The 27,713-nt window shown below is 40.6% G+C and overlaps 1 protein-coding gene across 3 annotated transcripts in view; it reads right to left on the bottom strand.

Annotated features, from left to right (window-relative positions):
- Positions 1-27,713, bottom strand: part of LOC132208625 (ral guanine nucleotide dissociation stimulator-like 1) — a 60,287-nt gene that overhangs the window by 14,781 nt on the left and 17,793 nt on the right. For all 3 annotated transcript variants that reach the window (XM_059644085.1, XM_059644086.1, XM_059644087.1), the window contains 15 exons: positions 27,554-27,631; positions 25,190-25,267; positions 23,041-23,118; positions 19,650-19,727; positions 18,736-18,816; positions 17,596-17,682; positions 16,861-16,938; positions 11,544-11,737; positions 10,790-10,917; positions 8,430-8,645; positions 6,316-6,419; positions 5,450-5,528; positions 2,909-2,995; positions 2,315-2,347; positions 324-475 (listed from right to left, as the gene is read on the bottom strand). In XM_059644085.1, coding sequence (XP_059500068.1) covers positions 324-475; positions 2,315-2,347; positions 2,909-2,995; positions 5,450-5,528; positions 6,316-6,419; positions 8,430-8,645; positions 10,790-10,917; positions 11,544-11,737; positions 16,861-16,938; positions 17,596-17,682; positions 18,736-18,816; positions 19,650-19,727; positions 23,041-23,118; positions 25,190-25,267; positions 27,554-27,631 — 1,551 coding nt within the window. The remainder of the gene's footprint in view (positions 1-323; positions 476-2,314; positions 2,348-2,908; positions 2,996-5,449; positions 5,529-6,315; positions 6,420-8,429; positions 8,646-10,789; positions 10,918-11,543; positions 11,738-16,860; positions 16,939-17,595; positions 17,683-18,735; positions 18,817-19,649; positions 19,728-23,040; positions 23,119-25,189; positions 25,268-27,553; positions 27,632-27,713) is intronic.

Here is a 27,713-nt window from a genome sequence, read left to right as displayed (position 1 = left end):
ATCTGGATTTGTAGGTGCACCCACAATAGGAGCTCTTGGACATGTTGCTAAAATTGGTCACTCATCAAGTTTTTTGCATTTTCCTGCAATCATTGGCTTAGTGGTAGTATACTCTGCATTATTATATACCTTTGAAATGCATTTTGATGCACTACAACAGAATTGATTCATTGAGCAACTGGCTTTATCCTCATAGGTCAGAATTCATTGTCAAAACTTTGAAACCAAGGAAAAGGAAGACAGTAAGTAAACTGGCAGCTCACTAGCATTAAACAGCAATTATAACTAGAGAAGATTTCACACACAACCCTTAACTGTTTTACCTGCACACTCCTACAATACCAGTTACGTACTCGCTATCCTCACTTAAGTATTGTTGCAGAAAGAACAAGTCTAGAAAATTCTCGTTTGGACGAAGGGTGTAAGATGAGCAAGCAAACTGCAGGGATTTGATACCCAAAATTATTTCATATTCCTGAAAGAACACAAATAAATAATGAGCTGTTAAAGCAAGTTTAAACTGCTATAATTGCTCCTGCTAAATCCGAGTCCATGGTATTTTGAACAGCATCGATAACTTTATTCAAAGTGCATAGTACATCATGTCACAAAAATATTTCTGCTTTGGAAATAAATGACACGAACGTGATTTTTGAAGGAGATATTTCTGTACAAATTATCCAGGATGGTTTCAGGACACTAACTCCCAAAACAGTGCTTCAAAGATGGATTATTTTTAAAAATGATTCATTTAAGAACCATAAGCTGATTTAGGGTGAAGACAAGAAATGTTATGAAAGATCATTCATCCATGCAAAAGGAAGTCTGCCAAGTACAAAATAAGTGGCTGATCTATAGTAACTGATACCAAGACAGACGGTGAAAATGTTGAGTTAATTTTTCAAGGTTGCACCACCATGAAATTGAATGGACCATGAGCAGCTCGAAGTTACTGGACTATTTTCTTTCAACCACAGTGGCTTCTTGGTTGAATCTTGTCACAATTTGACATGTAAAAAGGGGCAGACCTTTCTAAGTCAAACTCTGACAACATGTTACTGCCAAGTTGTAAAGTGCCAGCCAGTTTTCAACAGGTCAGTGAAAAGAAACACTTCACTACATCCACATCAGCCACGACAAATGGCGGGCCATTTGACAGATTACATTCCGAGCTGGTGAATTGGAGTCACACAGCGTTGGATGCCTATTTTACCACCCAGCTGATTTTACATCACATAGCCCAGTTTGGCAAATTCAGCATCAGCTGCTTCTGATCGGAACCTATTCTATTCATAGGGACCTCAAGTTACAGCTCTGTAAGCAAGAATTCATTGTTTGCCATAAGGTCAAATTCCTCTCAAATTCATATTCTCAGGTTGCCTGCTGAATGTTGCAGTACAAGATGAAAATACAATCTGAGTGGGTTATCTCTGGGTGCTCTGGTTTCCTCCCAAGGTCCAAAGATGTGCATGTTAGGTGGATTGCCCATGCTAAATTGCCCGTAGTGCCCAGGGATATTTAGCTTCAGTGAGTTAGACATGGGGAATGGGTCTGGGTGGGACCCTCTTCAGAGTGGCCCTATGAACTTGTTGGGCCGCATGGCCTGTTTCCACACTATAGGGATTTGATGATACCCTCAACAGTAGCCATGACAACAGGGATGTTTGAGAATTTGGTATTACCAAATTCAGAAATATGGAGTAAAACATACTGCCCAGTCAGTGAGAATCCAAACAGGTGCACTCCCTCAATTTCTGACATCCCATGATGAAATGATGCCTCTCATATAAAGGAAAATACTAATATGGAGAGATTGTTTACCCAGTGTCTTCAATAATGAAATAGCTTCCATGACACTGAGATTATTTGAACAACATCTTCATTCACATAACGCCTAGCATATCCTGTACATGGCTGTGACTGTTCAAAGGTAAATTGCAGCACATTAGCAGCGCAAAAGCAGTCTATTTGACTGAACTGCTCCATGCTGATCTATACACCTCTCCCACCTTGCTTCAAACTCTAAATATGCCGTTGTGTCCTTTCTGACATCTAACTTTCTCTCAAATACATCTGTGCTCATCCTCTCAACGAGTCCTGGTAGCAGCAGCTTCTGCATTCTGGCTGCTCTGAGCAACAAAGCATCTCCTTAATTCTTTATTGGATTTATTAGTGACCATATACATTTAGGATGCTGTTGGGGACTCCCCCTACACCCCCATCAAGCAAATAAAGCAGCACAAGATTGAAAAGCATGCTTTTCCCCTTTCATACAATTCCAAACATTTTGTACAGTGCAATTTTCAGTACTAACTTTTTGTCTCTTGTCAAAGTTGATCAAGCCATTCTGTAAGAGATAGACAAGGACAAAGAAAATTAATTCAAATGTACAAAGGTCAAACAGTACTACAAGATCATGAAATTTAAAAGATCAGAAGTGAAATACAAGCTCTGTAAACTTGGTTCCGTTTTAGTATATCGTCAAAGGCCAATCACAAATGATCTATCATACCACCAGGTCATATCTTGGACACTACATAGAGTCCTTTGCTCCAGTCAAGTAGATCAGTACCAAGCTGAAGACATTCTCAGCTGTTCAACTGCTCAATAGGCAGTGACATCCAGGTAACCAATTTACCTGTACAGAATAAAAATGATGTGCAATTTATCCAACCTTTTGAAAAACTAAACCCATATTCAATTAACTGCAAAGTGATTTGCATGTTCCTTTGTTTACAAATTGTTTGATTCACAGCACAAAGCATCAAATTATTCTGATTGGGATTATTAATCAAGCTCATTCATTTTTTTATTGCTTTGATTCTCATCTACAAGCAGCTTGCAATGAAACCATAATAATAGCGCTCATCAGCAAATAAGGAATCCAAATCTTGTAAGAGAGACTTACTGAATGGTAATTCGGGAAAGCCGAATCCAGCGCTGAAAATTCTGTTAAGAAAGTTCCCAGGTACGGCACAATTCCCTGAACAATATCCTGGAAAAAGAGAGGTGAATTTGTTTAATCCATTGTGAACTCATTGTCCTATTTCTCAAAATTACTACTCCATGTCTTATTTATTCCCTTGATCATACAACTAAATCTATTTAGAATCAAAATTTAGGACTCAAAATTTTAGACAGTTATACAGTGGAATGCAAAGTTAGATCTATAAAGGCCAGGCAAGTTCAACGTTTGATCCCTGATCTGTGAACTGGAAACCAAACTCAATATTTGTGTAACCTCATCATTTGGAGATTGGAAATGTTCTACGTAGTGTGCAATTTCGCTTGAAGATAAAAACAATTTACCTCACCAGATCTCCAAAACTTTGTCTCAACAAGTTTAAATGTCATTTTTTTTCTAAACTCAAGAATATAATTCTTCTCAATGTCTTTTCATAGGACACCTCTCTTACCCAAAGAAATAATTTAATGGTCTCAGACGGTGGGTTGGTTAAGAACCTAACAGCCTAGGAGATCTATCGGAATTGGCAAATTGGAACCAATATTGGGTTTGTGGCAGGAAGTAAATGCGATTTTTGAGGGGCTTTTCGGCAACTTGATGCTTTCATCCAGCAGCATACCACAGGACACAGTAATAGTTCTTACTGTGCGTACATTAATGTTGAAGGCACGAAAGCTCCAAGTATGAACAGCCGGTTCACAGATGACACAAGAATTGGACGGTTGTAAACAGCAAAAAGCCTTAGTCTCTCGGGTTACACATATGGGCTGGTTAGAAGGCTTGAACAGAGGCAAATAGAATTCAATCCAGAAAAGTGTGAGGTGAAGCATTTTGGGAGTCTAATAAGTCAGGACAATATATGTTCAATGAGATAATAAGGTGTGGAGCTGGATGAACACAGCAGGCCAGGCAGCATCAGAGGAGCAGGAAAGTTGATGTTTTGGGTCTGGATGACAGAGGATCAGAAGGACCTTGGTGTGTGCATAAACATATTCTTGAAGGCAGGAGGACCTGTGGATAAGTTGATAAAATATTGGATACTTGCCTGAATATAAGAGCAAAGAAGTAATGATGGAACTGTAAATAACATTAGTTGAGCCACAGCTGGAACAATGTGTGCCGAGAAACGAAGGCATTTTGCTACTTACTACCGCTCCAATTCTTGTGTCATCTGTGAACCTGCTGTTCATACTTGGAGCTTTTGTGTCTTGAACATTAATGTACTCACAGCAAGAACTATTGCGGTGCCCTGCACCATTGCCAAAGCACATTTGTGTAAGATGCTGCAAGATTAGCAAACCATGCACTGTCATTCACTGCATAATCTGGGAGAAAGCTTTATGGAAGTTATACAACTGTCCAATCATGAACTCACATTTTCCCCTGTATACTTACAGAATTTTGCACCACAAAAACAATCATCACGCAGAGCACACATTTTTGATTATAAAAGCAAACCTACTTTTAGATTCAATCTAGATCAGAAAAATATGTTGAAATTCTGCACAGTGCACCAATCACAACACACAATAAACAAAGTGTGACAGCAGGGCAGTAGAAATTCTGGGGCAAACATCTGGAAAGCAATGTAAAAAGATCGTTCACTGCAACTGGAACATTGAGCAGTTTGAAACATGGAGTGTCTGTCAAACTGACAACATGCTAGCATGATTACTGCATTTCTCCCTCTTCAAATACCAGCTTAAAAATGCTTCAATTCCATCTAAGAATGATTTAGAGAATAAGAAAACTTTGACTATTTTCTGAGCTGGACAACTAGTTTGGTAAAGTGGCACCAAAATATTTATATCTGACCAATTATTTTGTTCTTTTATCAAATTCAGGAGCAAAATGAGTGGACAAAGAGCATGATAAAAGGAGTGAGGAGGAATGGCTAGAAACTTGTCAGTTTTCGTCCAAGCTAGTTGAAACTAGATAGTTGATGTCTGAAATACTGAACAAACAAAGAGATATGAATATCTCTCCATTCCGACGCAGCAAATAGTCCTTACTGCGGAGAACAATAAAAGGAAAACATGGTAATTGAGTAAAAACACTTATGAGAACCAGTTAAATCTCTTAATGTTTTTATTAATTACAAGGCCCTTGAAGTGTACAAAGCAAAAGAAAAAGAAATTGGCACATATCGCACTTTAGACATTGCTTCAGTTCAAATTTCCAAGATAATGAACACTGAGAAAGATAATCTATGAAGGCTGCATCACTGCAGTATAACCACATTTGATGTTGATTAAAATGTTAACTGCAATATCATCAGCAATTACAAGAATCATGGCAAAACAATCTTGGAAGACTTGAGCCAAGCCAGACCACCTGGACTGCAATACATATATTCCTGTTGCAGTATTGATTGACAGAATCTGTACGCATTCAGTCACCAACTGAGTTCATTGCAGATATTTTACTATAAACTGTTGATCATGCCCTGAATATAGTCACACTGGGCCAAGTGCAACACCTTACCTCCATTAGCAGCTCTCTACTTGCCATAAAGTTATCTTCTTCATTGTTTGAAAGGTCTTCAAATGTTATCTTACTGCTCCTAGTCAAGAGAATGAGACAAATTACTCTTGACAGAATAGAGTCAAGATAACAAACAGCTGATACGGAATCTGACAAATAAGCAAGTAATACAGACAGTGAATGGCAGTGAAGCATTTTTACAGTAAGTATAGTTATTTTAGCCAAATTGTTCAGAAATGTTTTGGCAATCTCTGGGGCAGGTAGAACTTGAACCCTGATTGTTGAAACCCAGGGATGGGGATACTGCCATTGTGCCGCAAAAGCTCTTGAGTGCAGTCGTTTTGGTGAATCTCATTGTAGCAAGAGAGATTTCATTCCCAAGCTGCCTACAAAAAACAACCATGATCAAATGGTCTGAGGCACACGAACATAAACTACAGGTGTGCACTTCAAAGTGTTATAGAGTGCTTTCTTGGGAGATTAAAATAATTGTTGTCTTTGTATTTTAGCATCCCACACAAACCTCTGGCTTATATCACCCCATCACAGCATATCCACAGGAAACTGTGTTACGTTCCATCCAACAGCAGATCAGTTTTGGAACACGATAGTTAAATATTTCAAGTTGCCAAACAGTTTTCTTTTTCCACTTAAACAAATTAACTCTTCGCTCCTTCGTGAAAGAATGAAAGATTCTGCCAATTAGCCAATTGTTAGGATTGCACTGTAGTGCCTCTGGTAATCCTGTTAATGCACCGAGTGTGTGAAGATCACTTGTGCAAGTAAACCTGGAGGTCAAACCTGCAATTTCCTACCTCATACTTATCAAATAAAAATTACATGGCTCTTTCTGAACAATGACTTACTTTGACACGGCTGCCCAAGTCTTCTTCAAATTGAACACACTATTCGATTGCAATGCAGTGGTAATTGCATGCACTGACGAGAAATTCTGCAAAGTCCTACATTCCTGTCAGAGAAAAAAAGCCGTGAGTTCTGTGGAAAAAGCAGTGACTCCCCATTACCCAACACCTCAGACTTTTTAAAAAGGTTCTATCAGAAAAATGTTAGCTGAGAAAATAACAGCATTAACAAACAAACTTTTTGAGGGAAAGAATTCCATGATTCTTGGCAACTCAAACCTTGATATTTGTTTTGTATCCCTCTGAGACAACCTCTTCAGTTCCCTTGCTGCCAGCCTGTGACTGGTTAGATATGATTACTGACACCAAAGGAGAGCTCAAAAAGAGTAGGATTGAGACATGGACATCTGAGTGGTAGAAGTGGCGAAGGTAGGGGGGTGGAGGTGGGGTAATCATCTTTGGTATATCCATCACATTTAGCTCATAAATGAATTTTAGGTTGTATTATCTGACAGAATAGGAGGGCAGGACCAGTCACGTGAGATACTCATTCGAGGGAAAACAAACAAATCAGGAAATTGGGTCTACTTTTATGAGTCACTACGTTATTGATACTGAGTTAACTAATCTTACATAGATTAGCAGCTGAATGTCCTTCATCTGTTTCCACCACCCCCCCAACCTGTTGGAGGCAGGGAGAAAACTGGATCAAATCAAACCTCCCAAATGTGTACTTTGGGTTGTGGTGGAGACGAGGAGGAAGCCTGCGAGTGTTTGTTATCAGGTCTCAAAGCCACTTCTGCTTGGGGAGGAAGGCCAGGGAGGGGCAGGGTGATCACACCATTTGGGATTTCTTTGGAGGTGTGTCAATTGGCATAATCATAAGTGCCTTATCTGATTAAGGCCAGCAGGTAGGTTCTCAAGCCCAGAGTCTTCCGGCTTCAGGGAAATAAAGCTGCTGCAGTAAAATGGAAGTAATGGAGGGCACTTCAACATGGAAGCCACTCCTTGTCAACTATTGTAAAAACTCAAAATCAGAACTAGAAAAGTCAGCCAAGTGATCAAGTGATTCCTCTTCAGAATAGCCTTTGATAGTGCCAGTGGATATGTCAGGAACTCTTTCATCCATGTCTACGACTGGGTGTCAGCCTACATTCGGTTGAACTGCTCCATATTGTAAAACTGGAGACAGACTTTCAAATCCCCATCAAGGTCCCATTAATGCCTCAAGACTCTTAACGAGTCAAAACTGATGCAGGCAGTGTTGCCAAGACCCAAACCAGACTTCTCTAAATTAGCTGGCAACAGAATTATTGTGAACTTTCATTCCAAACCTTACTAATGAATGAATATTTTGTTGTCACGTGTATACGGGAAAATACATTGAAAGTACAGTTTTGTTGCAAAATCCAGTGCAATTTAGGATTACAAAATCAGTAAGAATCAATTACTTCCTTTACTTAATTAGTTAATTACTCGGTTCCTATCCTGATCCTTTCCAAACGTACGAGTGGGAATGCCACATGTTGGCGACAAGTACAAACCTGGTATCAGATCTGACAGCCCTTCCTCACTCTTTTACCGATTGCTGACTAACATGCTGAGACAAATTCCTTTGGCAAACACATAAGAAACAGACAACCAGGCAAGTTACTGAAGTGCCGTCATGTAGGCATACAGAATGCAGAACATTGGGAATAAAATGTACACTGTTTCGTAGACTGATTACAGCTTGGAAGGGAGGCAAATAACACTATGTAATGCCCAATAACTAACTTCATTTTTGAAGGGCCAGTAAAAATCTGAAATCAGTTTGCCTTTTTTATCCACATAAATATTTTTGATGAGAAAAAAATACATTAATACTTCAATGCAACTGTAAACTGAGGCAAGAACTATTAGCAGCCAGCACTACAGAAATTATGAATGCTAGGATTTTCCATGAAGCATTCAACTCTTATTCAGAAAAGTATTCTGCTTGCCAGTTCAAGAGGCTTTCAAACCTTGGACATATCAACACATAGTGTTAATGGCTTGCTCTCTTCCACCATGGTTGTTTCATGCACTGTGGACTTTAACATGTCACAAAGGCTAAAAACCAATAAAGAATAGTGTACCTGGGCAACATCAATCCATTTCTCAATGATTTTAGCCCTCTGCCGTGGTTTCAGCTGTTGAGGTCTTAATATGGTGCTGGTGACACATTTTGTAACATTATTGAACTGTGTAATGGTGGCCTGGACGGTTGATACCAGATGCTGTTTTTCTTCCTTCCCTCGTTGAGACCAGATGGACCCTAAACATTGGCTGGGCACAAGTTTCCGAAAAAGATCCTGATCAAAAATAAAAAGGAAACAAAGGGTAAAGGTATCAGTCGTGCCATGTTTTTAGCAATGAACGACAAACAAGATTTGTCCGTCCATGGGTACATTCGTCCTGCTAGTTTGCAATTGTACATTAAAACTGCGTGCTATATTGTCAACGACTGGCTACATAATACTCACATTGATGCACAAGCGCACATTGGCTATTCAGACAGATCAAAACCCTCGAATTTTCAGTCATCTGCTTCCTATTTGTAGGTTAGATTTAAAATCACTGGTTATCTCCACCCAACTCCGACTGGGCTCCACGCACACCATCATGCATGGCTCTGCTGGCAATAGTCACTGCTACAGATGCTCAGCCCTGGTGGCCCACAGGCTAGACAGGCTGGGCATCAGTATAGCGGCCCTGCATCATGTCTACTTCTCGCACCAAGGCAGGTTGACAGAACACAATGGCAGCCCGGCCCTCTGTTGGTTCAACAGATCTCAATGTCAACACTTCCCCACTGTTGGTTTCATGCTGAACACGAATATTGCCAAACGTCCAAGCTTGTCAACTGGCCATTCAGATTGCATAATGTCCTTCTGTCTCCCTCTTCAAGATGAGCAACTCCCATCAACAATTATGCCCCAACAGTGAAAGTTAACACAACCGGCAAATAGTTCCTTCAGATCCCCGTAAACTCATTCAGAATGGAGAAATTTGTCAGTCTCGTCACTTTCAAAGCCAGAGTTGGCTGTGACAGGCTGCAGTAGAAAGGAGTGCTCAGAAACCATCGAGTGGGAAACTGTTGCATGTTTATGCAAGCATGGTGGGCTCTCACTTTTAACAGTCTGATCACGTCACAATGATGTCATCGATCATTTCTGGCAAGGAATAGCTTAGGGTAACCCTGCTGCCTCGACAGCAAACTACATAATAAAACTCCTGCTGTTTAATGCTTCAGCCCCCTGGACCTGTGCGGTAAAGGAAAAAAAAAAAGAACTGGCAATGAGGATCAAAAAAAACCGCTTTGAGATTCATCAGGTCAAACCACTGATTTGAAAAAAGACTCTCAGCCCTCACTGCAGATCTCTATGATTCAACAAAAGAAAAGCAGCTACATTCCTCGACAGACACCCAACGAGGTTGCTGCCCACCAAAAATGGCTGCTGTCATCATTATGTCACATGATTAGACTCTAAATGCCAGTCGGTATATACATACACATATGCAACAGAAACTGCAGTGAAAACAGACAGTTACCTTTGGAACTCTGTGCAGAAAAGCAGCTGCCCCTCAACAAACTGAGATAACAAAGTGTGGAGTTGGAGGAACACAGCAGGCCAAGCAGCATCTTAGGAGCAACTGTGCTCACCCAGCTCTGCACTTTGTTATCTCGGGTTCTTCAGCATCTGCAGTTCCCATTATCTCTTATCCCATAACCAAAACCAACTTTTGACAAAGTGGTCACTTCCAGATGAGATCGCTGCACCCCTGTTCTGAACACTAACATATGCTTGGGATTTTTGAGACCTAGAGGACTACTTACATTCTAGAGTCACACCCAATGCTGACATACAGACCACTGAACTTCCACTTCAAGCCTAAGCCTATGACCAGACTTTGACATAACTCAAATTTTGATTCAGCAACTACGAGTCTCATTTTTTAGAGGTAGACATCAAGCCACCTTGCAGACGAGACTGGAATACCCTGTGGCTGATTCCACTCCAGAAGATTCTGGGAAAACAACAAAATTGCCATCCTGGATACTTCAAACAAAATCAGTGGACTCTTGAAGAAACAGTGACTGTTATGATGAAACAATTAAACTTTTACCCTGAAATACTATTCATTTTGTAAAGGTTCAACACTAAGTTACAAAGGATTTTCAGTGCTCTCTCAGGTCACTTATTTCACATGACGTTCATTCAAAACAAATGACAAGTGCTGAAGTATTAGTTGGCAGGTATTTCAAGCGAGATACTGAAGTTACACGTCAAACAACACATTTTAACATCTTGGAAGACTGCATTTTGAAGGGAATTCAGTTATAACGACTGGTGGAGCAGTAATAGCATTAAACAACACAGAGAGATTCAGATGCCTACTGCTGACTGAAATATCTTATTCAGAATGACTGGGCCCCAGATTCCTGTTTACTCACAGCATCCATAAAAGTCAGCTGCTCTGCAATGAAGCGTGATGGGTAGGACAGGAGCTTTTCGTCAACTTGTTCGATGGTTTGGTCGTGTTCTTCTCCAATATAGAATCTAACTCTTCTACGGTAGCCTTCTGTGCAAGTGAAGATAGACATTTATTTTGTGCCCAAAGTTCACATTGCTCTAAAATATCTCACAAACTTGTGAATAGAAGTCATGCATTGGTTTACAATAGTTATCTAATATTCATACTTCTAAATCTAGATTTGGTGAAACTAATATGATATTGCACTGAAATCCTCTTGTTGGGAGCATCTCAATTGCAAAAGAAATTGTATTTAATGACAGATTCCCATCCCAATTTCTAGCTTTAGGAAATCTTCCGAATCACAATCTATTGTTTCACAATAACTTGCAAACTTATTACATCAGATTATAAAATAAAATGTCATTGACGGCAACAGTTCAAAAGGAAATTGTCCAGAAAGTCGTATTACATGCTGCTGGGTCTTAGCGGACCATATTAGAGTATCAAATCTATGCAGAATTTGGTCTTGTACATCACGTAGTACAGGGGTAATCATTCAGCAATAATTTTAATTAACTTCGTTTACCCAAAAATTTGGAAGTAATTTTGAAGCTTGTCAAAGGAAACCAAAATGAACTAAATCCTGAGACAGAGGGGCAAGCCGCACACAAACTTGTAGGGAGGCACCCTGAATTAAAACCACATTTTTGCAACATAATTATAAATCTTACTGAACATCTCTTTCTCCGCTGTTTCCTCCACCAAAAACCGACTCAGGAGTTTCTGGGCCCGATGTTCAGCATCTGACCCCGGCACTGTCTGGTTCAAGTAGCAAAGTACCTTCCGGAGACAAGAGTAAGTTGGAACTTGACGAAAGTCTTCGGCAGACTCCTCCAGCCAGATTTCAAGAATTTCAGGTATAGCACTGGAAATAAAGTCAGAGTTTATATCTGTTTATCAGGGAAGCAAAACGTGTGGGAAAAAAGCTTCTAATTCTACAAATGTAAATGCAATAGATTAAAGTTGGAATATGGGGTCATCGTGCTCACACAGGAGATGAGCTGCCATCTTGAGCTGCTGCAGTGCACATGGCAATGGTGATCCTGCTGTGCCATCAGAGGGGGGCTGTGTGGCACTTTGACCCAATGATGAAGAAATGACTGTCCAAGTTCGAATTACGCTGGCCATGGATGGAAACTGCAAGTTGGCCATGTTTCCAAGTTTTCTTCCAGGTAGATTGCACAAGTAAGCTTAAGGCTCACGTATAAAGTGATTTCACATGGGTCTGAGGTTACTTATTACACCAGCAGGACCTCTTGGTGTTTAGAGTTTGCTAGTAAAGAGAAAGTGAGCTTTGACAAAAAATCTTCTTTATAAAAGTCAAATGGGACAAATCAGATGAACAAAGAAAAACACAAGGATAATGATGATTTGTTTGGCTTTGTTCTGGGAGTTGCATTGCCAGCAGTTGGATACCTCGGTAACATGGATAAATTGGGTCCAGCTGAGGATGAATAATGAAATACTCCAACATAGTCAGCTTTCAATTCACTTATTTTAACTGCCTGCCTGGCTAATACTGAGAGGCCACGTAGCATTATTTCACAGGTAAATCAATGGTTACTTTTTTGCAACAAGACGTCAGCGGCACAGAGAAGTCATCACACCACTGAAATCGAACCCTTTGCACAGAAAAACTCCCCAGGGCACTTCACAGCAGATTAACCATTCAAAAACTGACAAAGGAGGAGATATTCAAACAGGTGTCCAAACATTTGGTCATAGTGACTCTTCATGAGTTTCTTAAAGGCGAGAGATGGTGATGTCTAGAGGAAGAAACTATACATCTCCAGGAAGAAGCACTAACGGTGGTGGGCTGATGAAAAAAATAAGAAGTACACAGCACACTGGACGTGGCAGAACAGAAATGTACCAGGCAAAGTTTGGGACTTAAAATAATTCCAGACAAAAGCAAAATAAGAACGTGAAAGGATGTGAACACAAGAATTGAAAGTTTTTTTCGAAAAAAAATCTAAAGTTCAGACATTGGTCAACCGAGAGACAACGTGGGCCAGCATGGACTGAGTTGCAGCTATGGTCTATGATGCAATAGGCAGAAGAAACCTTTGATGTTCCAAAGACTCCAAAAAGTAAACATTTGTTTGATTGGCATCCCCAATTTACATGGAATATTTTACACTGAAAGTGCTGTTCTAGTTTTTAATTTGGAATTTCCTTATCTGCAGCCCTACACTGAAACAGATGATCACTTATTTGAGTCCGTTCATAATAGATCATTACAGCACAGAAATTATATGATGTGAAACATTACACACAGACATTGGGGCTTCACTCAGACTTTAACAGCTCCATTCCTGTTAAACAGTGGTTGGTGTAGGAAGTGCTAGGCAGCCATAGTGCCATATGCAGCAATAGCCTCTTGTTGTTTGAGAAAGATATACGACTTAGAAATAGTTTACACTGGAGGGACTATTTTGACTTCATCTGCTTTCAGGTCAGTTGGCATAGGTCGTACTCTTTTGCAATGATTCAAAAACACAGCTGGCCCACACTGCTAAGATGCTGAATGATATTAACTAGTGAACATGGCAAATTATGAAATGAAGTGACTCATTTTTGGAAATGTCAAGAGATTGTTTTTCAGTGAGGTCAGAAGAATTATGAAAAGCTTGATAAAAGGTGAAGTTTTTAATCAGCTTTTTAAAAAATGGAAAAAAGCATACTGTGCATTTCAGATTTTAGAGTCTAAACAGCTGAAGCCATGGCTGGTAACAACAGGACAAACATAATCTGGGATAGGCAAAAAAGTGAAACTGGACAGGAAAAAAGAGAAACGCCTGAAGTGGACACAAGGAAATTGCAGAGATGGAGGGACAAGGCTGTGGAAATGTTATTTGTTATGTTACCTCTCGGAAACAGTGACTAACTGAAACACACTGGAAATGTGACTTAAGGAAGTTGCCTGGGCTCATTTGGTCCTGAATCTTTCAGAAATGCTTCGATCACATTACAAACACTCGAACAGTAACCCTCCAAAAATATATAGAAAGAAAAATCAATTCAAAAGATCACAAAACCAAAAAATTCCATATCCTACTGAAAGCCTTCGTGGCTGGGAAATAGGTTGCTGAGCTAAAGAGCCTCTACCCTGCTGACAATATGGTAGAACTTAATTAGTACTGTGCAGAGTCCAAAATTTGACCCAAAACACTTTTCTGTCGTCCCACTAGAATTAAAGTCTCTGTTTCCAATAGATTCATTAACAAGTTACTACATCCCTACCGAGTAATCTGAAACCTCTAATCAGCTGCAGTGTACAACATCATTTCATTTAATTACTCATTATCATCCTTCCACCATCTAAAAGGATCATTTCCGAAAGCGAGCACAACATAAACTTAGATTGCAATGGCACTGGAGAGAAGTGTATTCTTAAAGTATTAGAGTCTTCCAGAATTGAAATAATTATGTACAGGTGCACTTTTGTCTTTCTTTTCAATTCTGGCCACTTGCGCATCTGAGATTAATTGTTTCATCGATGACAACTTCACTGGATATGTTCCTGCCACTTCTGCCCTCACTCAAGATGTTCCTTTAAAACCATGTTTTGACCATGCTTTTACTCAACCCCCAAATATCTGTGTTTTCTGCAATGTCAAACTGACAGGTTGTAAGCTACTGTTCTGTAGAAAACAAAAATGATATTTTTCTACATTACTCAACCCAAAAAACTTGAATTCAAAAGGAGATTAACATACCAAATAACATGCCAAACCAGCACATTACTTTCATGAGGATTACACTGTCCTCAATCGGGGATCAGGATAATTTAGGTTCCTTCATACACTTCATCCCTATATGTCTCTTGAGACATTAGTACAGGAATATTGTGAAATTAATCAGGACCAATTTGGTATCCACAATTAGCTGTGTTCATCCAGACATGAATAGCTAGGTGTTGGAGAAAAATGTCCAGATAACCACCATGCCCTGTGGCTTAGATTTCTAAAACTTTGTTTCATTTACCCAAAAAGCCAACTGGGTGGGTTAGAGTGAATAGCAATGCACAAGGCATCCCAACTGTGTTCTGAGTTAGTAGGTACTGCTGATGCTGGAGTCTGAGATAACAAGGTGTGGAACTGGATGAACACAGCAGGCTAGCAGGCTAGGGCCTCAGGAAAGCTGGCATTTCAGGTCTGGACCATTCTTCAGAAAATTTCTGGTGGAGGGCCCAGACCCGAAACATCAGTTTTCCTGCTCCTCTGATGCTGCCTGGCCAACTGTGTCCTATTTGTTTGATTAACAAGAGGGATTTTTCCTTTGCTGCATTTTTCATAAATTGTTTGAGCTTTCTTTCAAACTTCAGTGCAGCCCAGTTGTGAACGCTTGCTATTGCATCTGAAGTAAAAATATTCCCTGAAAATCCTCACTCCCTCAAATTGACCATTTTTCTCAAAGCAATACTGCAAAAATTTGCCTTTGTATTTGCTCACAAGTAATTTATCTGTGCTGGGCCCTTCAGGCATTGGCTTTCTTGATTATAAAAATGACAAACAATATCAACTCAAGAAAACAAAATAAATGAATAAGCAAACCATGTACAAAAGAAAATAAATCACTGTATATATAAAGATAAGAATTTCAAACTTTAAAGTCCCCAAGTCCAGTCCAGCACTCAAATCTATTGGATAAGTGTTCTTTTGTCTTAATCAAAAAGCACAGAATTTAATCGAACGGCCAGACAAACCAGAATAATCCTATCTTTAATCCCATGCTGCCAAAGTGTCATGCAGGGCAGCATGGTGGCTCAGTGGTTAGCACTGCCACCTCACAGCTCCAGGGTCCCGGGTTTGATTCCAGCTTTGGGTGACTGTCTGTGAGGAGTTTGCACATTCTCCCCATGTCTGAGTGAGTTTCCTCCAAGTGATCCAGTTTCCTCCCACAGTCCAAAGATATGCAGGCTGGGTGGATCAGCCGTGTGCTAAATTGCCCTTCGTGTTCGGGGAATGGGTCTGAGTGGGATGCTTCAAGGGGCAGTGTGGACCTGTTGGGCCGAAGGGCCTGTTTACACACTGTAGGTAATCTAATCTTATTCAGAGCAGTAAAACAACCTCAGCAATCTGGTATAGCTCAAAAATAACTAGAATTCCAGCTAGAGATGCATTTGTGCGATGCTTTCTACAGTCAAATATCTTTGAAAGCACTTCGTTGACAAACTTCAAACATGAAAAATGATTTCACGAGATTATTTGGATTTCATAGATTCAGGAAGTATTAATTCAAGATCGATTATATGCAAAACGTACAACAGCAGCACGGAGTGGGAGGGCTACCAAAGTCAGGACACCACAAACAAACCACGTGCCAAGTACCTGACTGCTCTAGACAGCGGTATCATTTGGTTTCAACTATTCACAGGAAGTTTGCAGGATAACTTCTAATAAAGTGGTGTGAAGAGGAAAACCATTCCTGCAATAATGCATCATTATCACAAACTAGACTAATGACAATCTGAGATAAACAACCCCAAAAGCGTGATCATGTAGGACAAACAATTCCAAAAGACAAAGAATTTTGGATGATTTACACTGAAAAATATAAACAAGCCAATCTCTAGGAATAATGCAATCATTGGACATGCAAGGCAAGCAGCTTCTTTAATGCAAAAACAGAGTTAACATTTTGGGTCCAGCGACCCTCCCTCAGAACTGGAAGGGTCACCCGGACCTGAAACATTAACTCCGTTCTTACCTTCACAGATGTTGCCAGAAATGCTGAGCTTTTCCAACAACTTTGTTTTTGTCCCTGAGTTGCAGTGTCCGTGATTCTTTCAGTTATTATTTAGCTTCTTGAATGTGATTGTTATGGGTTGGAGTGCCGTTTGCCATCCTGTTCTGGGTGCCTCATATCTTCATGACAAAGGCTCTACATTATTTTACAGGTCTTTCTGGCTCTCCAGCAATTCTTCTCACATTCTTAAATTTCACATTGAAAATACAATTTCACTACATGTCAAATCAAACTTACATTTTCATTAGTGTTTCCTTTTCTGCAGGACTGAAATTATATTCTTCTAGAAAGCTTGATCTGTTGAAGTCTATGCTTCTGCAATTGATCATAAACCACAAAAGAAAAAGCAAATTAAAATGGTGTTTAGGTCTACAGTTGGTTGCCAGACGTAAAATAAAAAAATGAAGTCTCAAAATTCAGCATCCCAAACTGTGATCAGCTAACTTTATGAAACAAGGTCACACTCTAATTGTAAAACTGCATAAAATAGTGAATACGTTCTTTAAATTTCCTCAGGAAGTTTACCAGAAATGCCCTTGAGGGCCAAAGCAGCTCACCAGCAGTGGTGGCGGCTGGTGGTAACAGGGGAAAGGAGCAGGTGCAAGGAGTGAAGCCACTTCTTCAATAGCTTACATTTGCTACTAGTCCAGAAATTTCAGTCTGAGATAAACTCAACACCTTCACACGCAACTGCTGCTTGTGCTTTGTATTGCTTGTTCCTCAGAATTAGGGAGAGAATAGGCAAAGAACTCAGAAGCTGTTTCTTCATCAATGTGCCATGATCTGGAATGATATCCGTGTTTTTGTTTCTGTGGTATGTGTTACAGAGTCATACAGCATGGAAACATCTCTGCCTTCATGAAGAGATTTCTGATTATCCAACCTATGGCCACCAGCTCTCCAGCCATTCCCTTTATACACTACTGTATTGCAAATGAAGCATAACATGGTCACATTTTGGATCAAACTCACTTCTTGACTGTCGCTCCCTTTTCTGGTGAACTTAAATTCTGAATTTCATCAGAATTCGGACAGTGTTCAGACTCAATGCTTTCACAGCTGCAAATGAACATGAAGAACAATTTAAAACACCTCAAGCAAACCCTTTCATCTTCAGTTAAATCCAGTAAAATACCCATGAAAATTGAAGATTCAGAATTACAAGCCTCCATCAGATGGTTTTATAAAACAGGTTACACACCAGATGGTGAAGATTTCTGAGTCAGCATAAAATGTGAGCCCATATGCTCCCCAAGTATTCTTGCTTGAGACTGGGATTACAGTTCCTGTGATGCTGTCCCACCAATAAGATGAATCTAGTTGCTGGATTTATCCACACACTTTTGAACATAAACATAGTACATGTTGTAATCCTCCAGTCCTCTGATACCACCCCTGTATTCAAACAGCATTAGGTTGTTGTGCAAAGTGCCACTGCAGCCTCAAGCTATTTTTTTCTTTCTCAGTATCCTCAGTTGTCTACAATTCACTTCCTTCTGAGTTACCAACACCAGGGACAACCAGCCGTTCTAATCAAAGCAGAAATTGCTGTAAAAGCTCAGTGGCTCAAATTACTCAAAAATGTTAACTCTGCTTTCTCGCCACAGATGCTGCCAGACCTGCTTAGCTTTTCCAGCAATTTCCATTTTCGTTTCAGTTTTCCAGCATCTGCAGTTGTTTTATTTTCACATTTCTAAAATGCTGTCCAACCTCAGCTCATCCTTGTCTCAACTATTTACTTTTCATCGTGAATTGGACATCAACTTCTTCTGAATAGTATCTCAGCCAGGCCCTTACCTCTGTGAAGATTAAACAGTGGATTTATGACCATTAGCCCCACTTTTGCGACCCTTTCACTGCTCACAATGGAGGACGACATTCGGATTCCCTGTTAACATGAGCTGCCAGCATCATTTAGTTCAACACTTCCCTTCTGAACTACTTATAATTAACTCGGTACACATTGGGGTCATCAATAATCCTCATCATTTGTACCATTTGCCACTATTTCCTGCTTGTGGAAACATTCTGACACTGTCACTAAACAACCTCCTTCTGTAAGACAGACTGCTGTTTCATTGCAGTTTTCCCTGAACTTGTGTTCAACCTTACTTGCTGCAAACGCCTTCTTGCTCCTTTTGAAGTTGGACCTCCTCCAAATCAAAATTATTCTGGATTGTTCCTTCCTCTTTTCTGTAGCCAAAATAAATATCTTATGATATGGTGCTTCCTGAAATGATCCATGCCTGATATTTGATCGATAGTGTGTGTGTATGTGTGTGCACAATAATTATAGAAGTGGTAGTGCAGGTTGAAGATATCATCAGGATTCTGAACTTTAAAAATTGGAGCATTGTATGAAAAACAAATATGTTCTGACTAATCATGATTAAACAAAAACCTCCTGATTTCCCCTCAACTCTGGTATTTACCAACCACACTTCAGGAAGGGATTTGAGAGGGTGCACAAAACATTCACAAAAAATATTACCAGAGATGACAAACTAGACAGCCCTGTGGAGAGGCTGAAGGAGCTTGGGCTGCTCTTGGAGAAGACTAAGAAGTGATTTTAAAAGTGTTCAAAATTATAAGGGATTTGGTTGGAATGGATAAGAACAATCGGTTCCTTGTGACAGAAGGCTTAAGAAGAAAAGGACACTGATTTAAGATGATCAGCAAAAAGAACCAATGGTGACAAGGATTTTTTTTTAAAATAGCATCATTAGAAACTGGAAAGCTCTGCCTCATTGTGTGGTGGATGCAGCTTCAATTGAGGTCTTCAAAAGTGAGCTACAATTTTCGAAAGGAGAGGTTTCGCAGTATTACACAGTAAAAGGACTTAGGAGTGAACGTAGGCAAGTCCCTCTTTGAGAGCTGGGACAAACATTATCAAATCATTGTCTCTGGGCTATTACCATTTGATGGCTGTACAACATTGCACAAACTGCTGGCTCCCCAGCTATTTCCTACCGCTTTGTCATATTCTGAATAATGACTCACTTTGTCATGCATGCAGTTAAACTTACTTAGCAATTATTTCGCTGGATCCTGAAGAACCACAACTTCCATTTTCCTCACCATTTGCACTGTCAACATTTCCAGAACTGCAATTGATCAAAGAGGACAAATTAAGTCATTTAGAATAGGCAAACTCATCCAGAATTAAATCCAACTCAATTCAACACAAAAAAATCACAGTCTTGAGAGCAGGTTCTTTTGACTTCCACAGGATGCCCACAGGTCTTCATATTGAGGCAGTGCTGGGGTGGGGGTTGGAAGAGACAGAGCAGGGCAATAAGGAGAGAAAACCATTTCTTCAGTATTTCACCCTTGTTGAAAGCCGTTCCTGCGCTGTGCAAGAACTTGATACTGAAAGACAAGGAAAATTCAATCTACCATTGAAAAGCTTTGAAAGCTTTATGCTAATTCAACATTATCCCATCTCTCAAAGTAAGCCAAACATTGCAGAAGCAGTCAAGCAATTGCTTCATGTGATTGCTATTGTCTGGATTGGTGCTCACTGCACTGCCAATTGGGGTATCTTCCTGAGGCAACCCTGACATAATCTTACAGCAAATCCCAACAGTTTCCTTTGACAGTATTAGATCCCAAATACCATACAACAGGATTAATCTGACGTCACATCAAATTTACTTGTCAATTACTCCTTCAGTTTCTGACAAACTTAGGTTTCTACCCACCACACAGTGTGACATGTCAACATTTTCACAGCTGCAAATGGTCACAAAACACCAAATAAATCATTTTACTTGTGCATATTATCATAATGTTAATTTCTGGCACTCTTATCAACATTGGGATTTTTGGCTGAGAGGGGGAATGAGTCAGTAGATGAGGTGTAAAGATGTCAAATAAAGAACCTCTGCACTGGGACAGACAATAAACATCCCAAAAGAGAGGATTTAAGTTTAACTTCCTCATCTCTGAAAAAGAAACACAAGCTCTTTACAGACTATTGACAATTCAACTCTCACAAGCACAGCTTGTAACTCAAAGTTTGATTCGGAGCACTGATGTAGGAATTTGTCATTGCTCAAATTCACTGAAGCTTAAAGGTCAGATTAGTCACCAGTGGCTGTTTTGCTGAAAAAAAAATCATTTTTCTATCCTGCTTCTTTAACAGTTCTGAGTTTAGTTAAAGATCTGGACAGAATAAGCTCAGGATTAATTCCAGGTCTCTGACTTGGGAAAGTGCCTGACTCCATGAATACACATGGCAAATGGCCAAATTAGATAATTAAAAATGCAAACTATTCAATGGCAATATTGTATGGGAGATATACCAAGGCTCGGACACGGGGAGCAGGTCACATTCTTAATTGACGACATATTTCTTCAAATGTTACGGACATTTGGAGGACACTTCAATGAACTTGGAGGAAGTTTGTGGGGAGGGTGCAGCTGAAGCAGGAAGGAGGAACACAGAGAAGTGCTGAGGTGGGGTAGAGGAGATTAACTCATTTCTTTAGCAATTTTACCAGAGCCACATTGTCCAGAAATATAACCTCAATATTGATCTGAAAACAATTTCCCATCTAAGTGTTTTGGATGCTTCAATGGTGATGCTATTATTTTAGACAACTGTCTCTGTTATAAATTTTCCAGGGAGGCAGCCCAGCAGACACTTTATTGTGAGAGAGATAATGGGAACTGCAGATGCTGGAGATTCCAAGACAACAAAATGTGAGGCTGGATGAACACAGCAGGCCAAGCAGCATCTCAGGAGCACAAAAGCTGACGTTTCGGGCCTAGACCCTTCATCAGAGAGGGGGATGGGGGGAGGGAACTGGAATAAATAGGGAGAGAGGGGGAGGCGGACCGAAGATGGAGAGTAAAGAAGATAGGTGGAGAGGGTGTAGGTGGGGAGGTAGGGAGGGGATAGGTCAGTCCAGGGAAGACGGACAGGTCAAGGAGGTGGGATGAGGTTAGTAGGTAGCTGGGGGTGCGGCTTGGGGTGGGAGGAAGGGATGGGTGACAGGAAGAACCGGTTAGGGAGGCAGAGACAGGTTGGACTGGTTTTGGGATGCAGTGGGTGGGGGGGAAGAGCTGGGCTGGTTGTGTGGTGCAGTGGGGGGAGGGGATGAACTGGGCTGGTTTAGGGATGCAGTAGGGGAAGGGGAGATTTTGAAACTGGTGAAGTCCACATTGATACCATATGGCTGCAGGGTTCCCAGGCGGAATATGAGTTGCTGTTCCTGCAACCTTCGGGTGGCATCATTGTGGCAGTGCAGGAGGCCCATGATGGACATGTCATCAAGAGAATGGGAGGGGGAGTGGAAATGGTTTGCGACTGGGAGGTGCAGTTGTTTGTTGCGAACTGAGCGGAGGTGTTCTGCAAAGCGGTCCCCAAGCCTCCGCTTGGTTTCCCCAATGTAGAGGAAGCCGCACCGGGTACAGTGGATGCAGTATACCACATTGGCAGATGTGCAGGTGAACCTCTGCTTAATGTGGAATGTCATCTTGGGGCCTGGGATGGGGGTGAGGGAGGAGGTGTGGGGACAAGTGTAGCATTTCCTGCGGTTGCAGGGGAAGGTGCCGGGTGTGGTGGGGTTGGAGGGCAGTGTGGAGCGAACAAGGGAGTCACGGAGAGAGTGGTCTCTCCGGAAAGCAGACAGGGGAGGGGATGGAAAAATGTCTTGGGTGGTGGGGTCGGATTGTAATTTGTGACTGCTATAGTCTGGAGTGGCACTCATCACATTGCACTAAAAATTTTGAAGAAATCAATGGTTCCCCATCATTCTCTTTTCACACTGCTGCATTCCAAATGAAGCAGAATTAAAACACATCAAAATTATTTCCGATCAACCTTGCTTCCTCATGGTTACACAGATGCCTGGCAAACTTTGATTCCCACCCACCCGACAATCTATACGGCCAAAATATCTGCAGCTGCAAGTGCTCATGAAGCACAAATTAAGAAAAGGATTTGCATCTACAACTGATTTATAAACACTGAAAATAAATTTTGAAGCCCAAAATGCTCAGTATTTCAAGTCCTCATTCGGTTAAAGTCCAGATGAATGACTACACTGGATGGTTTGCTTTCCAAATTTTCAGAGAAAATATGTCGGTCACTCCAGTTACGTAGGCTGGTGCATTTGACGGGAGGTGGGAGGTTTCGCAGTTTAGCATTGTTGCAAGTTAGACCACCAAGGTCTGGATGTTGAGGGCCAATCAAATTTTCACTGAACATTTTTGAATGTTTTCTATAGATCAAAGGCTGAAATGTGTCATTGATTTAATTACTGGCAATGGCCTCGGAGGGAATAAAGCTGTTTCTTTAATGTGATTTTTATCGTCTCGAATGGCGACATAATCTTTCAAGAGCTACTATATTCACAGCAATTTCTTTTCATGGTATGTATTACGAATGAAGCACAGAAGGATGAAACTTACTTTGAAATTTCTGCAGTCGCTTTCGGTGAACTTGGTTCTTCAACTTTATCAGAGTTTGGGCTGTCAAAGGTTTTGGACCTGCAATTCATTAAGACCATAGACCATCAGACATTGGAGCAGAAATTAGGCCATTCGGCCCATTGAGTCAGTTCTGCCATTCAGTCATGTGTGATAAGTTCCTCAACACCATTCTCCTGCTTTCTCCCCATAACCCTTAATCCCCTCGATAATCTGTCTCAGTTTTAAATGTACTCAATGACCTGGCCCCCACAGCCTTCTGTGGCAGTGAATTTCACAGATTCAACACTCTCTGGCTGAAAAAGTTTCTCCAAATCTCCATTTGAAAAGATCTCCTCTTTATTCTAAATGTGGGCCCTTGGGTCCTAGTCTGTCCTACCAATGAAAGCATCTTCCCAACATCCACTCTGTCCAGGCCATTCAGTATTCTGAAAGTTTCAATTAGATACCCCTCATCCATCTAATCTCCAATGAGTGTAGTCTCACAGTCCTCAAACGTTCCTCATATTTTAAGCTTTCCATTCCCTGGACCTTTCTCATGAACCTCCTCTGAACCCGTTCCAGGTACAGTGCATACTTCCTGAGATACGGGGCCCAAGTCTGTACACAGTACTCCAAGTATGGCCTGACCAGAGCCTCATAAAGCCTCAGAGGTACAGCCCTGCTGTTACATTCAAGTCCTTTCAAAATAAATGCCAACATTACATTTGCCTTCCTGACTATATAAGGCAAAAATTAAAGACATTGTAAACAAGCACTTGCACCCAGAAATGGCTTCCTTACAAAACGAACATTGAAAAATTTCATGTGGAATCCATAAGGCCATAAGTTTTGGGGGCAGGAATAGCTCATTCGGCCTACTGAGTCTGTTTTGCCATTTGATTCTGGCTGAGATCTTTCTCAAGCCCAATTTCCAGCCTTCTTCTCGAAACCTTGATCCTCTTATTAATCAAGAACGCTTCTCTCTCTCTATCTTAAATAGACCTAATGACTTGGCCTCCATGGCTTTCTGCAATGTTTTCCTCAGATTAGCCACTCCTTGACTGAAGAAATTCTTTCTGACCTGAGTTCTAATGGTTGGTCTCTTCACTCCACGACTGTGCCCGCATGTCCTAATCTCTCCTACTCGTGGAAGCATCTTCTCCGTTCCACGTGCAATCCTTCCAGGCCTCTCAGTATGCTGTAAGTTTCAATGAAATTCCAACCCATCCTTCTAAACTCCATCCTGTACAGAACCAAAACCCTCAACCACTCTTCAAATGAGAAGCCCTCTCAAGTTTTCAAGTACTTATCAACTGGATTTGTTAAACAGGCAACATTTCTGATGTGTATAACTACAATAGATCGTGATTTGTTTTCCCCCTCCAAGTTTTAACTGGTGGTATACAAGTGATTGTGACTGAGTCTGGAAGAGTAGCTGGGGGGAAGCTGCAAGGAAGAAGGAATTTCACCTTTCACACAAGTTTTCAGAACACCACGGTCTGTTTATTTTTGGGCAATGGGGGGAGGTGGGGCATGTAATAACACTGGAAAGCAGAGAGTTAGAGAGTCAAGTTTTTCAATACGTTTACCTGCATTGCATAGTCCAATGTTTGGAAAAGAAACATTCCATTAAAGATCCTGTGGAGAGGCTGAAGAAGCTCCGGCTGCTCTTGGAGAAGACTAAAAAGTGGTTTTAAAAGTGTTTAAAATCATGAGGGATTTGGTTAGAATGGATAAGAACAATCGGTTCTTTGTGACAGAAGGCTTAAGAAGAAAAGGACACTGATTTAAGATGATCAGCAAGAAGAACCAATGGTGACAAGGATTTTTTATTAAATAGCCTATTTAGGAACTGGAAAGCTCGACCTAATAGTGTGGTGGATGCAGCTTCAAATGGGGTCTTCAAAAGTGAGCTACAATTTTCGAAAGGAGATGTTTCGCAGTGTTACACAGTAAAGGGATTTAGGACTGAACATCGGCAAGTCCCTCTTTGAGAGCTGGTACAAACATTATCAAATCATTGTCTCTGGGCTATTACCATTTGATGGCTGTACAACATTGCACAAACTGCTAGCTCCCCAGCTATTTCCTACCGCTTTGTCATATTCTGAATAATGACTCACTTTGTCATGCATGCAGTTAAACTTACTTAGCAATTATTTCGCTGGATCCTGAAGAACCACAACTTCCATTTTCCTCACCATTTGCACTGTCAACATTTCCAAAACTGCAATTGATCAAAGAGGACAAATTAAGTCATTTAGAACAGGCAAACTCGTCCAGAATTAAATCCAACCCAATTCAACACAAAAAAATCACAGTCTTGAGAGATGGATTGTTTTGACTTCCACAGGATGCCCACAGGTCTTCATATTGAGGCAGTGCTGGGGTGGGGCTTGGAAGAGACAGAGCAGGGCAAAAAGGAGAGAAAGCCATTTCTTCAGTATTTCACCCTTGTTGAAAGTTGTTTCTGGGCTATGCAAGAACTAAATACTGAAAGACAAGCAAAATTCAATCTACCACTGAAAAGCTTTGAAAGCCTTATGCTAATTCAACATTATCTCACCTCCCAAAATAAGCCAAACATTGCAGAAGCAGTCAAGCAGTTGCTTCATGTGATTGCTATTGTCTGGACTGGTGCTCACTGCACTGCCAATTGGGGTATCTTCCTGAAGCAACCCTGACATAATCTTACAGCAAATCCCAACAGTTTCCTTTCACAGTATTAGATCCCAAATACTGTACAACAGGTTTAATCTGACGTCACATCAAATTTACTTGTCAATTACTCTTTCAGTTTCTGACAAACTTAGGATTCCACCCACTACACAGTGTGACATGTCAACATTTTCACAGCTGCAAATGGTCACAAAACACCAAATAAATCATTTTAATTGTGCATGTGATCACAATTTTAATTTCTGGCACTCTTATCAACATTGGGATTTTTGGCTGTGAGGGGGAGCCAGTGGGTAGATGAGATGTAAAGATGTCAAATAAAGAACCTCTGCACTGGGACAGACAATAAATATCCCAAAAGAGACGATTTAAGTTTAACTTCCTCATCTCTGACAAAGAAACTCAAGCTCTTTACAGACTATTGACAATTCAACCCTCACAAGCACAGCTTGTAACTCAAAGTTTGATTCGGAGCCCTGATGTAGGAATTTGTCATTGCTCAAATTCACTGAAGCTTAATGTCAGATTAGTCACCAGTGGCTGTTTTGCTGAAAAATTAATTTTATTCATTTTTCTTTCCTGCTCCTTTAATAGTTCTGAGTTTAGTTAAAGATTTGGACAAAATAAGCTCAGGATTAATTCCAGGTCTCTGACTTGGGAAAGTGCCTGACTTCATGGATGCACATGGCAGATGGCCAGATTAGATAATTAAAAACGCAAACTATTCAATGGCAATATTGTATGGGAGAAATACCAAGGCTCGGACACGGGGAGCAGGTCACATTCTTAATTGTAGGAATATTTATTCAAATGTCACGGAAGTTTGGAGGACACTTCAATGAACTTGGAGGAAGTTTGTAGGGAGGGTGCAGCTGAAGCAGGAAAGAGGAACAAAGAGAAGTGCTGAGGTGGGGTAGAGGAGATTAACCCATTTCTTTCATATTTTTTTACCAGAGCCACATTGTCCAGAAATATAACCTCAATATTGATCTGAAAACAATTTCCCATCTCAGTGTTTTGGATGCTTCAATGGTGATGCTATCATTTAAGGCAAATGTCTCTGTTATAAATTTTCCAGGGAGGCAGTCCAGCAGCCACTTTAATGTGATTGCTATAGTCTGGAGTGGCATTCCTTACATTGCAACAAAAAATTTGAAATCAATGATTCTCCATCATTCCTTTTTCACACTGCTGCATTCCAAATGAAGCAGAATTAAAACACATCAAAATTATTTCCGATCAACCTTGCTTCCTCATGGTTACACAGATGCCTGGCAAACTTTGATTCCCACCCACCCGACAATCTGTACGGCCAAAATATCTGCAGCTGCAAGTGCTCATGAAGCACAAATTAAGGAAAGGATCTGCATCTACAACTGACTTATAAACATTGAAAATAAATACTGAATCCCAAAATGCTCTGTATTTCAAGTCCCCAATTGGTCAAAGTCCAGACGAATGACTACACTAGATGGTTTGCTTTCCAAATTTTCAGAGAAAATATGTAGGTCACTCCAGTTACGTAGGCTGGTGCATTTGACGGGAGGTGGGAGGTTTCGCAGTTTAGCATTGTTGCAAGTTAGACCACCAAGGTCTGGATGTTGAGGGCCAATCAAATTTTCACTGAACATTTTTGAATGTTTTCTATAGATCAAAGGCTGAAATGTGTCATTGATTTAATTACTGGCAATGGCCGCAGAGGGAGTAAAGCTGTTTCTTTAATGTGATTTTTATCATTTCGAATGGTGACATAATCTTTCAGGAGCTACTATATTCACAGCAATTTCTTTTCATATTATGTATTATGAATGAAGCACAGAAGGATGAAACTTACTTTGAGATTTCTGCAGTCGCTTTTGGTGAACTTGGTTCTTCATCTTTCTCAGAGTTTGGGCTGTCAAAGGTTTTGGACCTGCAATTCATTAAGACCATAAGACCATCAGACATAGGAGCAGAAATTAGGCCATTCAGCCCATTGAATCTGTTCTGCCATT

This window comes from Stegostoma tigrinum, unplaced genomic scaffold, assembly GCF_030684315.1.
Source record: "Stegostoma tigrinum isolate sSteTig4 unplaced genomic scaffold, sSteTig4.hap1 scaffold_49, whole genome shotgun sequence".
Lineage (NCBI taxonomy): Eukaryota > Metazoa > Chordata > Chondrichthyes > Orectolobiformes > Stegostomatidae > Stegostoma > Stegostoma tigrinum.
Note: the sequence above shows the minus strand (reverse complement) of the source record. Positions and strands in the feature narration are given on the sequence as shown.